Consider the following 14,485-nt stretch of genomic DNA (forward strand, 5'->3'; position numbering starts at 1 on the left):
GCTGTACATTAACATCAAAGGCATGCAAAAACCATCTTCGGTTTCAATAAATACAATGATTTCCATTGATTTGGTGTCTCGTGATTCATTAATTGGGTTGCTTGAATTTTTTATCATTAACATTTAACTGTTAAGAAAGGAATCGCTGTAAGTATGCACACGATGTACCTGACCTTCACAACAGCTCATCCAATCGATTCCATGTATGCACAAATATGGGCAAACATTAAGTTGCTGTATTTCAAATCTTTTAACAGTTCGGTTAACCGATTGAGCGTTGTGCATGCACGAGGTACAATGGAACAGTCTGAGTTTTCTATCACCAGAAGAGGTAAAAATGAGATTAACACCATCCGTTTGCATGGATACTGAAATATCTATTTATTAAGATGGAGGGGTCGTGCGTGGTCGGTCACGGAGTTGATGGTTCAATCTTTAGGCTCGATCATGGCATTTTCTAAAATTTTGTACACTTGTAGCTTTGTTCTCGGGGCCCGTAGGATTGTTCAGGTCGCCTTACATGAAGTCCATTCGCTGATCGCTCTCCACAAATATGGTGTACACACTGAACATAATCCGCGACGATGTCAGGTGTGAGGAAGTTCGTGAATTACTTTCCACTGGTACTTGGTATATTATGGTACCTGGGTTTCCTTCATTCAAAGTTGACCGCCGTCGCATAAGTGAAACATTCTATCATACCGCATGTGTCAGACATGAATCAGTCTTTTAGTCGTTACTATGAAGCCATTACCGGAAACCTCCGTGACCGAGTGTTTAGCGTCCTAGCGCAACTTAATACCTCAGTAGCCGTCCACCAATGCAGTCACTGTGAGTTCAAGTCTGCGTTCATTCCATCCGGTTCCCCTCCGGTTGTACGTGGGAAAGTCTGCTAGCAACCTGGACGGCAATGCCATTCCCGGTTTCCTCCAACTAAATTGCTGTCTACAGTCGTATAAGTGAAATATTCTTGCGTACGGCGTAAAACACCAATCCTTTTTGAATGTTGTTTCACAGATCCAGATTAAACCACTTGTTCTACAGTATAGAGAGTTTATTCAAATCTGACGTTCAGAATCCTGGACAAGGTAGGTAAGCATGACAAAAGTGCCATGTGCTGACATTTAACAGGCATGTGTATTTGATATTAAGAAAAACACCACAAAAAGATTAATATATGCGCAATTTAAAGTCTGGTGTCGGCGTTCATCAAGAATTACTCAGAGCAAAACTCATAAGTATAGACAGATATGCAAAACCATAGTCATAAAAAGGAGTCTTAAGAACTATATCTCAACTTTAATTGTTCCGCACATGTAAAAGGAGGGTTCAAAAGTCAGCTGTTTGGGCTCCCCCTTCCTCGTTCTCCTCGCGGGCGTCTTCGAAGTTGTCGTCCACAACGGCTTCTTGGTATTGCTGGTACTCGGACACCAAATCGTTCATGTTGGACTCGGCCTCAGTGAACTCCATCTCGTCCATACCCTCACCGGTGTACCAGTGGAGGAACGCCTTACGCCGGAACATGGCCGTGAACTGCTCGGAGACTCTCTTGAACAGCTCTTGGATGGAGGTGCTGTTGCCAACGAAAGTGGCAGACATCTTCAGACCCCGCGGTGGGATGTCGCAGACAGCAGTTTTCACGTTATTGGGGATCCATTCCACGAAGTAAGCGCTGTTTTTGTTTTGTACATTAAGCATCTGTTCGTCAACCTCCTTCATGGACATGCGTCCCCTGAAAATGGCGGCCACGGTTAAGTAGCGGCCATGCCGTGGATCACATGCAGCCATCATGTTCTTGGCGTCAAAAATCTGCTGAGTCAATTCCGGTACGGTAAGCGCCCTGTATTGTTGACTCCCTCTCGACGTCAAAGGAGCAAAGCCTGGCATAAAAAAGTGCAAGCGTGGAAATGGCACCATGTTGACGGCTAACTTGCGCAGGTCGGCGTTGAGCTGGCCCGGGAAACGGAGGCATGTTGTCACGCCTGACATTGTTGCCGATACCAGGTGGTTGAGATCGCCATAAGTGGGCGTGGTCAACTTCAGAGTCCGGAAACAGATATCGTAGAGAGCTTCGTTGTCGATACAGAATGTCTCATCGGTATTCTCTACGAGCTGATGGACGGACAGTGTAGCATTGTATGGTTCTACGACCGTGTCAGACACCTGCAAATAGAGCATATATTAGGCATATAGACAAAAAAAAAATGCTATAATGTGGCGTCCGCATCAATATTATATTCGTAAGAACTGATGGATCTAAATACAAATCCGAATTCTTTGATTCGTGTATTAGTCTGCTACAGGTTTCAAGACGTGGAGACTATAACTTTACACCTTGTCTGTGAATATAAAGGACTATATTGCCGGAAGAGTAAACGCCAGAACAGCAACGGCATTGGAAAAGTTGACAAATGGTCACACTATTTAAGAGTTTTATTCTATCTTGTCGTCCAAATGCTTAAAAATCCGTCAGTGTGTTATGAATAAGTTCCCAGATGTTTTTCCAAACCGTCAATCGTTCTTGTTGAGTTGACAGTTTCACCATGACAACCTATAGATCTAGTTCGAATCCTTCTGTCTCCTTCATTTTCGGGAAAATTTACTACCCTTCAGTTTTATCCTGGTAATTTGTTAGGTACGTAGGCATAATGGTATTGTAATACTTACAGAATGCGAGTGAAGGCTGTGTCTGTTTTAAGGAAAGCTTGATGCTAATGTTAATGTGCGAACTATACGCTGCACTGAAAAATGTTCTCATTGGTTTTAGGGCTGATCAGGATACGGGGATCTACAGTTATACGAAACTGCATTCATCTGGTACGTCTGAGGAACCAATCATATATTAGGCCTATACTCTTTGTCATCACACAGTGTAAACTGCATGTGTTCCGTTTGCACCCATTATACGCACACCGATTCCTTTGTCTAATTTCTGGCTTAGTGTAGGAGATTGGTCTAAATAGGGCTAGTAGATTTAATCTTTTGATAAACAACAAGAACAGTGGAGCAGCATCTTCCCGATTGTCTGAAAAAGTACATTTCGAAAGTCCAAAAAGTACTTCCCGACTGTTTTATTTATCTGCAGTTGGAGGGCGTTGGAGGAAGCTGTGATTTCCTACATGCTTCTTTTCAAAACGGTTAACAGACTATTGGTGTACAGCGTAGGCCTCTTTATGCACGTGCGCGATGCATCCATGCATAGGCCTACTATTATGTAAGCAACAAAATGTGGATCCGAACATCCCCGTATCCTCTACATGCATCTGTCACGCCATTTATCGATCTATGATAGCTTAATTTATTTCAGCATCTTTATTAGACTAATGTAGACGCCTAAAGCGTTCGGCCTGGTGCTCTGTTATAAGGTATGTATGCGTTCTCGCACGATACCCAGGGATATCTCCCAAGCTGTTGCTTGTTTCTGCCTGCATACCTTAGCCAGTCATCAGCCTCATTTTATTGCTATGAACTCGAGATCACAAACCAATACTTTTCTGCTAAAGAAACTGACATGTATAGGTTAAAAGATTCAGCATTCTGATTAATTATTGTCATATTATCCGAAAATGGGACTGCATGTTTCTGTTTTAGGAACAAGTATATCTGTCAGGGGCTTACACAGAAGCGAGGCATGTCTTGAAGCATCTTACAGCATATCACCAGCATCCAGTAACATAGGCACGTTTACCGTGCAAAATGCTCATTAAAGAAAGTAACTTAAAGTATTGGACTTCAATTAAAATTATATGTTGATTTTGAAGAGACCTTGAAGATAGATTCATCAATGAAACGGGTCTTTAAGAATTTGACTTCCGAATTTTTTTTTTTTTTTTTTTTTGGCGCTTTACGCACTGGACACTTCGTTTACCATAATTTTGCACAAATGGAATAAAAGACGAATGCCAGAATAATGCCAATTATGATGATGACGTGTTGATGACGTGTTGGTGGGGTTGATGTACATACCTTCGGGGAGGGAACAACGCTGAAAGTATTCATGATCCTGTCAGGGTACTCTTCCCTAATCTTGCTGATAATAAGGGTACCCATGCCCGACCCCGTGCCCCCACCCAAGGAGTGGGTCAGCTGGAACCCCTGAAGACAGTCGCACGTTTCCGACTCCTTCCGGATCACATCCAACACCGACTGGACCAGTTCCGCGCCTTCCGTATAGTGGCCCTTGGCCCAGTTGTTTCCTGCACCACTTTGGCCAAACACAAAGTTGTCCGGGCGGAACAGTTGGCCAAAAGGACTCGCCCTTACGGAGTCCATGGTGCCGGGTTCAAGGTCTACCAGAACGGCACGTGGAACATAGTTCCCATGGACCGCCTCGTTGTAGTACACGTTGATACGTTCCAGTTGAAGGTCCGAGTCCCCTTGATAGTCGCCCTTGGGGTCGATTCCGTGCTCGTCCGAAATCACCTCCCAGAATTTAGCACCGATCTGATTGCCGCATTGTCCAGCCTGGACATGAACAATTTCGCGCATCGTGAAACAAATTGAGAAGGTGAAACTTCTAACTTCGGCTGATGTTGGACTAACAGTTTGTATGCTAATACAGGTGCTATTTTCTCCTGCTCTCTATACGTATTCACATATGACAAGTGTATATAGCGTGTGGTGCAGACTTTGTTGTCCAAACCGTGCTGGTTTCAGCTGCAACAGCAGTGCAGGTTTTTACTGGTTAAACACCAGATCAGCCCTGTCTTCAACACACGAACGTGTACATTAAAGAGATAAACGTTTGTGCACAGCTGGTAACAGGTTTTGAGGATACACTAGATCGGAGCTACCTGATGTAGAGGATGTTACAGAAGATGTCACCTTGATGCAGACTGACTTGATGCCGACGTATTAATTAACATACCGGAGGCCCTGGCTGGTTCAGTCCTTGCGATCGCTCCGGGAAGCATGAGGTCATAAGCTCGAATCCAGCAGTCACTTCTTCGGCTGCATTTTTAATTTAGGAGGTTTGTCAGGTATATGTGTACCTGTATGGTGTTGACTAATAAAGGGTAATACAAAAAGACATCAGCATGGGAGAGTATCTATTATTCAGAAGGGACGACAATGGGATAGTTGGCTAATGGTCCCATGTAACTACTGAAATACGGCCTCTGGTCAATTTACCTCAGTCAGGGTTTTATTGCAACTATTCATGTAATTGCTCATAGCACCAGGGCTTAAACAGAATTGCGTAAAAACAAATGAGTCCAGGGGTGGTAAATTCAGTGCACTGGAGTCCCCTGTTCTATAGAAATATTTGGAATACTGAGGGTTCGTCACATAATAAACCTTTGCGTGAAAACAATGCAAGTGGAAGTCGGAGACAAATGGTTCACCAGTAGAATCCTGGTTTACAACTGCAAGCCATTCAGATTTCGCCGTTATAAGTATAGGATTATTTCTAAAATGATCTATTATCACAAATTCTTTCCTCTTGGAATCTTACGTCAGTTTTAATATTATTTTGGCCGTATCACAACTGGCATCGCCTCTTCATGCAACAGCAAAGTCTGGATGCTGACATATATAGTGCAGCCTCACTGGAACGCCGTGCCGGAGACACCAGACATGATCTGAGATTCGGAGTAGGGTGATGAATCAGTGGAACTACTGTCACTGCCCAACAGGCGAGCGCCAAAAGCTGCGTAGACCCCGTATCTGGCCTTTCCAGTGTGAGGTGCAGAGGTGCATATTAGGCGATTTTCTGATGACTAAGTTTATGAAACAGAAAGCCGAAATAAATTACTAAATATATTAACGGCAAATTTGTCCCACTGAGCGGAACATCATACATATATGTAATTTTGGATTACCAATTAAATCAGCGGAGGTATTATCCCAGCATCCCAGCCTGTCTATGCAATTGGCGAGTTTGCTGATGTCGCCTTTGCATTGTAAACTTTGACCTTTTCAGATTGCTGTAGGTTCTTCGTCGCGTTTGCTTTCTTTAAATTTCTTTAAACATAGCATTTTTAAATTCTGCATTTCTGTATATATGGAATATATGTGGTTGGTTGTTTGACTGATTGGGGTTTAACATCGCTTTCAACATTAGTCTTATTCGGTTGTATCACGATTGTGTCGCCTTCTAGCAGACCGGACCCAATGCCGCCATATTCATAATACTGCCTCACTGGAACGTCATGCCGAAGACACCAGACACGCCGCATCACTCAGTCACATATACCATCTTCGTTCAATAAAGCCAGACACTATGTATATCGCTATGCTTTCATGTCACTCCGGTTCCAACCTTGATCCGACGGTTGTACTCGGAATCCTCCCTACATAAAGCAGTCTAACAAACCGTCATCCATTCCCATACTTACCAGCACACGCTTTCAGGATTTATGCAAAAATAAAATTTTCAGACGTACTTGTCTATCAAATGCATTATGTATACAGTATTGTGAAAGCACGCACTGAAACGGCTGACTAACTTGGGAAGGCGAAAGCAAACTTCACGAAGTATTTTGACTAGGCTGTTTTCTGCCTTTTTTTTGTATCCACTCGTAGACGGAGTTGAAATTGCTCGTGTATCAGATTTTATCATCGGCTTGTGAATGCGAACAACCTGTGCATGTTGCTGGGAATACAGCGATGTCCAGTATTTCGGAGAAAATGAGTTTATAGATAAGGCGAATATAGATCGTTGACGATAGATGTGATAGATCAGCTGACGACTGGATTCTGGAGCTATGCAATGAACGCAATAAATTTAAGTGTTATATTTGCAAAGATTCCTAGACGGTAGTCATTTTATTTTATGGCTTCATGAGGACATATCTTTCCGCGGGGAAGCATGCTTGTATTTTTTCAAACCGTTTTGATATAATTTATTCTCATTTATACACAGACCTATCTGCAACATAATTATATTCCGTATGCGCATGTCCATTTATTTTGTACATACCGGCAAACGCCTAAAAGCTTCAGTTTATTTGTCATGCATGCAGTTATGTACATATATGTACAAACTTGTCTATATATGTGGCACGCGTGTGGGAGACTTCTTTTGTAGGCATACACATGTGAAATAAAGTTTATTTGCACATTTTCCACACATGCATAACAGATTTTACCTAGATATACGTATCCGGCATCAAGCCTGCGGATGGTCGTGGGTTTCTCCCCGTTTTTGCCCGGTTTCCTCGCACCATAATGATGGCTGCCGTCGTATAAGTGAAACATTCTTGAGTGCGTCGTTAAACTCTAATATAATAAATAAATAAATGAATTTCTGTACATTGACAGTAAACGTTTATTTCACATAGGCGTCCGCAAGTACAAATGCATAATGGGTGTTAAGCCCTATGTGTATCGACCTACAGTTGTTTTGCACATATGATAGGCCCTATAATCAGAGAATACATGCTCAAAATTAACCTCTTGCCATAAAGACCGGCATGTGCACAAAATTTCATACAAGCCTCTGTTTAACCTTTTCCTTAAAATTGCTGAAAGACAGGTAAACGCCAGCAAAAACATAACCTCGCTCAGTTTGGCGTAGGTTTATACAAAATGTGACTGCTTTAATGGGATTAGTGGGGGGTGGGGGTGGGAAGGGTTCTCTAGACAGTGAAAAAAAAACCAGTGCGTGAATCGTGGTGCAGGGGACATAACTCTCGCTGACGATGTCAGATAATATGCATGAACCGTCATAACAAGATGGCAGCGCACAGAGGACGCATGGCGTTGACATGAATGAAGGCAGTTCTGTGTGGCATGGCCGAGTATAAGCTAGCCATGCTGTCCTCAGTCTGCACGGTGTGAGTACAAACGAGTTGTCTTGTGCTGCGATGAACTTCACAAAGGATGACTGCAAACGATCAAGGTCACCCTCGTCACAGACTTCTTGTTCTCAGCTACCCCAACACGAACATTTAATGTCAGTTCAACAAAAAGGCTTAAATTTCTCTGGATAGACTGAGAAAATCTGGATAGAATGACATTAATGATTATACAGTATGCTGCTCTACAGTGTCATTTTATGTGTGTTTATATCGTGCATGAGAGCACAGGCATTCGCATAGTCCGCATTTTCTGACTAGAACAGTGTAGAACTAGCAGCAGATATTGTGATAAGCCTGGAGGCATGCTGAAGTCGCTCCATTTTATAAAATTAAGAGTTTCCAACAACGTTGCTAACAGTAAAGTACCCACCTTATCTCCTTGTTTCACCTAGATCCAACCACTGACAGTCATTCTCTCCTCATCCACATTTACTCTTTTGCCTGGTGGGTTCATTTTAAACAATATCTTGTTCAGAGCCTTCAACACCTCTTTTCCGTTAACACTTTCACTTGTTATGGACTGCTTACATCGCAAACGTGATACCTGTGATACATGTCATCGTTTTAAACGTATGTACGTGGGGAGGTCAATCAATCAAAACAGCAGTCAAATAAATTAATAAATAAATAGATCGACTACTGACTAGAACTGCAGCATGCCGTCAGGCTTGTCACAAGCTCTGCTGCACATGCTGGCTTCCTCTCCGGCCGTACGTGGGAAGGTCTGCAGCAGCCAGCGGATGGTCGTGGGTTCCCCTGGGCTGTGCCCAGTTTCCTCCCTCCATAATGCTGGCTGCCATGATATCTGTGAAATATTCTTGATTACGGCATAAAACACCAATCAAATAAATAAGTCATTGTCTTTAGTCAGAAAATTGAAACTAGCATTTGCAGTGTTAAACACTAAGTTTAGAACAGAAGTGGTAAACGGTTCAAACAGTATCTACCAGTGTATCACTGCAACCTGGTTCTACGTAGAGAATGTTAATAGTGAAATATGTGACATGAAAGATTTTATTTGTTTATTTATTGGATTGGTGTTTTACGCTGCACGCAAGAATATTTCACTTATACGACGATGGCAAGCATAATGGTGGGAGGAAACCGGGCAGAGCCCGGGAGAAATCTACAACCATCTGCAGGTTGCTGACGGACCTTCCCACGTACGGCAGGGGAGGAAGTCAACATGCACTGGACTTATCACACAAGGTCTGTATTAGTGAGAGGCTCTTGGGTCATTGTGCTGCGCTGGTGCGCTAACCCCTTCGGCCACGGAAACCCCACCACATGAAAGAAAGCTAATTCATAACCTGCCAAGTACAGGTGGCAGGTTACTCACTTGTGACTATGGTTTAAAACTGGCTGCCATTGTATCTGTGAAAAATGCTTGAGAATGCCTGTAAGCAACATTGCATCAAATAAATAAAAGATGCGCTCAAAAACATTGTTTTAAAAAAAAAAAAAAATCATGATGTCTATTTGTCAGTTTCATAACTTTTACTTGAAATGGATCATTTGTCTGTTATGACCAGAAAATACATTACCATTAAGAAAATGACAGACGAAGTATATTTTGTACATTTAAAATAAAACTGAACGCCATTGGAAATTCATGTGGATTTTATTTTTCTTTTTTTTTTTTCAGCCCGATACCCTCAGCTAATTGGATGATTGTTTTACACGCAGCTCCAAGATGCTGACAACAGTTATCTCCGTGTCCTATACTTTTGGCACCCAGGTTGCCAGGGCAACCAGAACTTCCATCTGGAGACATATATCATCTAACCGTGGGAGACAACTGAGTGATCTGTATCCCAACCTAGCACTGAAGAAGTCTGTCACTGGCAGTGGGCCTGGTCACCTGATCTCTAAACAAGAGGTTTGTAAACCTGTTTCAAAGAGAGTGTCGAATAAATCAAAGTTTTGTCTCTTGTATATGTAATGTGGCTTAATGGCCTTGGCCATGGAGGCCCATCCTGCTACTAAGGTTTACTTTATTTTTAATACAAAATCAAAACTCTGATATCACTCATTCAGTTCTAAAAGCTTTGTAAATAAAGAGATTATCTGGTTCTAAGTGGCAGTTCACTATGTTTAAAGGTGATGTTTGAGATGCCTGTCAAAGTTGAGGATCGTCATGAGCTGCAGAGCAAACTAGAAACCCTGGAGAGTGTAGGCTGTACCAAAGACCAGATACAGGAGAGTCCAGAAATCCTGCTACTGACAGAGCGCGAGATCCTGCGTCGCGTGGAGAGACTGAGGCGCTGTGGGATACGCCAGATCAATGTGATGACGCTGAAGCTGGGACATATCCGGTCCAAGGCAGTACTGCTTGAGAGAGCGTCCACGCTGCAGGCAGCGACAGCTGGGAAGGACACATTGGCCGCGTCAATGGCAGACAAGCTTCAGTATAATGAGATGGAATGGTACAGGGCAAGGAAAAAGTTTGTGTACCTGCGACACGTCCGTGATATGCCTTATTTCAACACCAAGGTCGATTACCTGTTTAACCTAGGATTCTCTATCGAGGACATTAAACAGAATATCATGGTGTTGAACAAAAGTCTTGGCTGTATGAAGATTCGTGTCAAGGCAGCAATGTCTGCGAACGTTCTCCCGACACTTACGCTACAGGTGATGAATATGACCGATAAAATGTTCAATAAGTGGCTTCAGACGGCCAGAATGGAAAAACAGGCGCTTGGCGAGTTCTCAGACAGATTCGAAGTATTTGCAGACTTGTTGGGCACATCAGCCGAGGACATTAAGCACAGCCCTGTGTTCAGAAGGTACAGTTTACATCGTATGAAATCCCTGATAGAATTGCTGCTAGAGAATGGACTGAAGAAAGACGATATTCTATGTCATGCTCACATTCTGATACGTGGCAGTAAGTCTATTCTGCAGAGCCTGGACAAACTGAAGGAGTTAGGTTTCGTACAACCGTCCGTCGTACAAATTGTCAACATTATCAACGGGCGACAGGTGTCGAAACGACAATCCAAGAAAAGCGAATTGGTGACCCTGGCGGAGTTGCTGCAGACGGATCTCTCGCAGTTAGAACCACACAGACTCTTGCTGAGAACAACCCTCCTGAAGGGCAAATACTCCATCAGGAAATCTGTATATTACCTTCGTTCTCAAGGTTTTAGCAGCCAGGATATTCTCTGTTGTCCAATTCTGTTAGGACATGACCTGCCTGTCCTGAAATCTTATGTTCAATCTTACAGGGATGTGGAAGACTTCAAAAAACTAGAGGCAGGTTTTGCAAATGACAAAGGCAAAATCTTGAATTGGATTCAGTACTTGATTGAAAAAGACATCAACTTTTCCTCCCAAGAAGCCATTGCTGAGGAAGATGGTGTTGACTGAGAAATGTATTGTTTTGTTTTTTTTATATATGTTAGTGTGTGATTTATAGAATCAAGTGAAACAAAAATCTGGTGAATGAAAGAAAGATTTTTCAAAGAGAAAATAAAGTGTTAATTAAGCCATTGATCATTCATTCATTCCAATGCGGTCGCTGTGAGTTCAAGACCAGCATCTCCGGCCGTACGTGGGAAGGTCTGCCAGCAACCTACGGATGGTCGTGGGTTTCCCCCGGGCTTTGCCCGGTTTCCACCCACCATAATGCTGGCCGCCGTCGTATAAGTGAAATATTCTTGAGTACGGCGTAAAACACCAATCAAAAAAAAAAAAAAAAAAATCATTCATTCATTCATAATTATAAGTGGATTAATATGGGTAGAGCAATTTAAAGATAAAATACTTAGATATGTGAAATCATATACTAGTATTTAAGTATACATGTACAATATTAAATCAGACAGTATCTACCTGCCCTAATTTCTCAACCTTTTCAAATATGAAAGAGTAACTTTCAGTGCAATTCATGCACACCTTTAATTTGATTTAGGAGACAAAACTACGTTGGTTGGATTGGTCAGTTTCAGGGCTTCACAAAAAATAAAGTTTTATAAGTCAACACAGAATAATGCCTTTAAAGTTTTCTTGAATAAACACCTGACAAACATATGAAAAGGTTGAAGAATTACAGTATACATTGTATGTCAGTATGTGTTTTTCTCAACTGCCACATTGTCTTTTTAATAGTCAGGAAGGTTACTGCTGTGTGAAATAGTTTTGAAAGTAGTTTGACATTTTCTACAACAGTTATCATTCCCACTGGTTAGTGGTAGTTTACTTTACTCAGTTGTACATTTGTACATGTTCTATGTACTTTTGACATCTGACTTATTCTTCTTGCGAGGTCTCCTAGCTAACTGGCGGAATGGGCTTAATCGGCATGAGTAATACCTAACTCTGCATTTATACATGTCAGATATCTTATACATCTTTAAACTAGTATCTCTTTTTCTCCATTAATTCTGAAATAAAGAATTATTATTATTTTATAATATTATTACATGTACCTTGAAATTTACTTGAGGCAACTTCACCTGATTAATACATGTACCAATTCATTTTGATGTGGCAATTTGTACAGATGTAATCAGGTACAGGCAAATTCGGAAGTTCTGTTTAGCATATTCAGATTTTCACTGTGTTCCAGAGGCACAAATGACACCTCTTTCTTTTAGGAACTTTCAGCTCCTCAATTTTTCCCCCAGCATTTGTCTGCTTTAAATTACGTTTTGTGGAACTTTTTTTCAGATTCTTGTGTTATAGTAAATGCTAATAAAAATTGTTGCCTAACATTTTTGATAGGCCATATGATACAATAGGACTTTTTTACCTTTAGCAGTAAAAGAGTTTGAACTGGAAATTCTCCCATTACAGAAGGAAGTAACATTTCTTGAGATATCCTATCACGGTTCACAAAATACTGATATAAATGGGTGTATCCAAGATGATTGCTGTTTAGAGCAGATAAAGGTGTACAAACAGATATATCTTCTGTCATCTGTTAGCTCCAGGTGGCCTGTTAACTCCATTTTTGTGGTACACACATTGCTGAAGCTAAGATGTATTAGATAAGCTTTTATAATATGGTCATTATACTGTGGTGTGCATGTTCAATGTAAGTAGTTTGAGGGCATTACCTGGTTAATTATGTTAACGTACTTGATATTAATATTCATATTGAGGAGCTCTTTAACAAACCTCTAGATGCATATCTTAAGATTCCAAGTACCCTAATACCTCAACCTTTTTGCATATGAAAGACCATGTTTCAGTGCAATTTATGCATGTTTTCTTGTTTCAGTTTGATTTTGAAGACAAAACTATATTTTAGTTCAATTGACCAGTATCAGGGCTTCACAAAAAGTATAATTTTTATCGGTCTACACAGAATAATGCCCTCAGAAATTGCTTGAATAAACATGGTGTAATCATGCGAAACGGGTGAGAAATAACAGAAATAATGTGCAGAGATTGCATTTGAAGTCCTTACAGTCGAGAAGTTTGAGGAACAAATGTATGTATCCATTTTTTTTTTTTTAAGTAGTAATCAAGGACAGTTAGACAAGCAGTGTGCTGAATCCGGTCTGCCTGTCATTGATATATCTACATCACTGGTTAAAAGTTAAGGATTTTGATTTGAAACTGAAAGTTAAAATAAATATATATACATAAATATACATTTTGTGTTACTTTATATGAGTATGAAATTTGCAGCTTTCTGCAGTGGCCAGAAATGAATTGCACAAATCAACACAGTTTAACTTCCTCACAGTGCAATGGCATTGTTCCCTTTGGATATCTGAACGTTTTGACATTAAATCGGCCCATTTATTCATCTGACTCTACGACATAAAAACTGTTAGATTTCTGTAAACATGACTGACGGGCACAACCAATGACATCACAATGTTCTAGAAACAAAGACAGGTAAGCAATGAACATTTTCCGAACAACATTTCATTGGATAATTGAAAATATTTAATTTATACATGTATTACACACACTTAATGAATTTTTTTCACGATGAAAACTTCCATAATGCTACACAATAATGGGAGAGGCCTGCATGGGTGCAGTTTTGTGAAAATTAGAAGCATTGCCGTTCACCTTTAGTCTACATGTATAACCTGTTAACTGATATCAAGAGCATACAAATTCTGAAAAGAATGTTGCTGTATTTTTTCCATGGTGATTTCAGCAAGAATAAGGATATTATTAAAATGAAATAGAAATAAAAGCTTGTGAAAACGAATTTGGGTGCATTTTGTTAACTTTATGCAGATAAAATTTGTACATGTATTTCACCAGTCTCTGGTCACATGCCCAATGTGGGACTTTTGGCCCCCGCCCCCTGCCCCCCCAACAACCAGACTTGTAGTCAGAATCCTATGGCATGCCTAGTCAATACCGCTTTGGCACTTAATTGTAGACAGAACAGGCCTGTGGCACGTGGACATATAGTCTGAACCCCATGGTACACAAAGTCAAAACGGAGCCTCCGTGGTCAAGGGCGTCAGCACGTCAGCGAGGCGCAATGACCCAGGAGCCTCTCACCAGTGCAGTCGCTGTGAGTTCAAGTCCAGATCATGCTGGCTTCCTCTCCAGCGGTTTGCCCCAGGCTCTGCCTGGTTTCCTCCCACCATAACGCTGTCCGCTGTCATATAAGTGAAATATTGTTGTGTATGGTGTAAAACATCAATCAAACAAATAAATAAATAAATAAATAAACATAGTTAAAACCTTTTGGCACCTATAGTCAG

The 14,485-nt window shown here is 41.2% G+C and overlaps 2 protein-coding genes across 2 annotated transcripts; one reads left to right on the forward strand and one right to left on the reverse strand.

The window, feature by feature from the left end:
* Positions 1-1,048: 1,048 nt before the first annotated feature.
* LOC135479895 (tubulin beta chain-like) lies at positions 1,049-4,488 on the reverse strand. Its single transcript, XM_064759801.1, has 2 exons — positions 3,967-4,488; positions 1,049-2,163 (listed from the first exon to the last, which is right to left on the reverse strand). Exons 1-2 carry the CDS (start codon positions 4,486-4,488, stop codon positions 1,330-1,332), a joined length of 1,356 nt encoding a protein of 451 aa, XP_064615871.1. The 3' UTR covers positions 1,049-1,329.
* A 3,170-nt stretch (positions 4,489-7,658) lies between these two features.
* LOC135479568 (uncharacterized) lies at positions 7,659-11,305 on the forward strand. Its single transcript, XM_064759458.1, has 3 exons — positions 7,659-7,775; positions 9,445-9,678; positions 9,900-11,305. Exons 2-3 carry the CDS (start codon positions 9,493-9,495, stop codon positions 11,169-11,171), a joined length of 1,458 nt encoding a protein of 485 aa, XP_064615528.1. The 5' UTR covers positions 7,659-7,775; positions 9,445-9,492; the 3' UTR covers positions 11,172-11,305.
* The last annotated feature ends 3,180 nt before the right edge of the window (positions 11,306-14,485 follow it).

This window comes from Liolophura sinensis, chromosome 12, assembly GCF_032854445.1.
Source record: "Liolophura sinensis isolate JHLJ2023 chromosome 12, CUHK_Ljap_v2, whole genome shotgun sequence".
In the NCBI taxonomy this organism is placed as follows: domain Eukaryota; kingdom Metazoa; phylum Mollusca; class Polyplacophora; order Chitonida; family Chitonidae; genus Liolophura; species Liolophura sinensis.

What these genes read in the sequence shown, in the direction of transcription:
- LOC135479568 (XM_064759458.1), top strand. Translation starts at nt 9,493, where the DNA reads ATGCTGACAACAGTTATCTCCGTGTCCTATACTTTTGGCACCCAGGTT. An exon ending in ACCTGATCTCTAAACAAGAG is followed by an intron (nt 9,679 to 9,899) that starts GTTTGTAAACCT and finishes CTATGTTTAAAG; the next exon opens with GTGATGTTTGAGATGCCTGT.
- LOC135479895 (XM_064759801.1), bottom strand. Translation starts at nt 4,488, where the DNA reads ATGCGCGAAATTGTTCATGTCCAGGCTGGACAATGCGGCAATCAGATC. An exon ending in GCGTTGTTCCCTCCCCGAAG is followed by an intron (nt 2,164 to 3,966) that starts GTATGTACATCA and finishes CTCTATTTGCAG; the next exon opens with GTGTCTGACACGGTCGTAGA.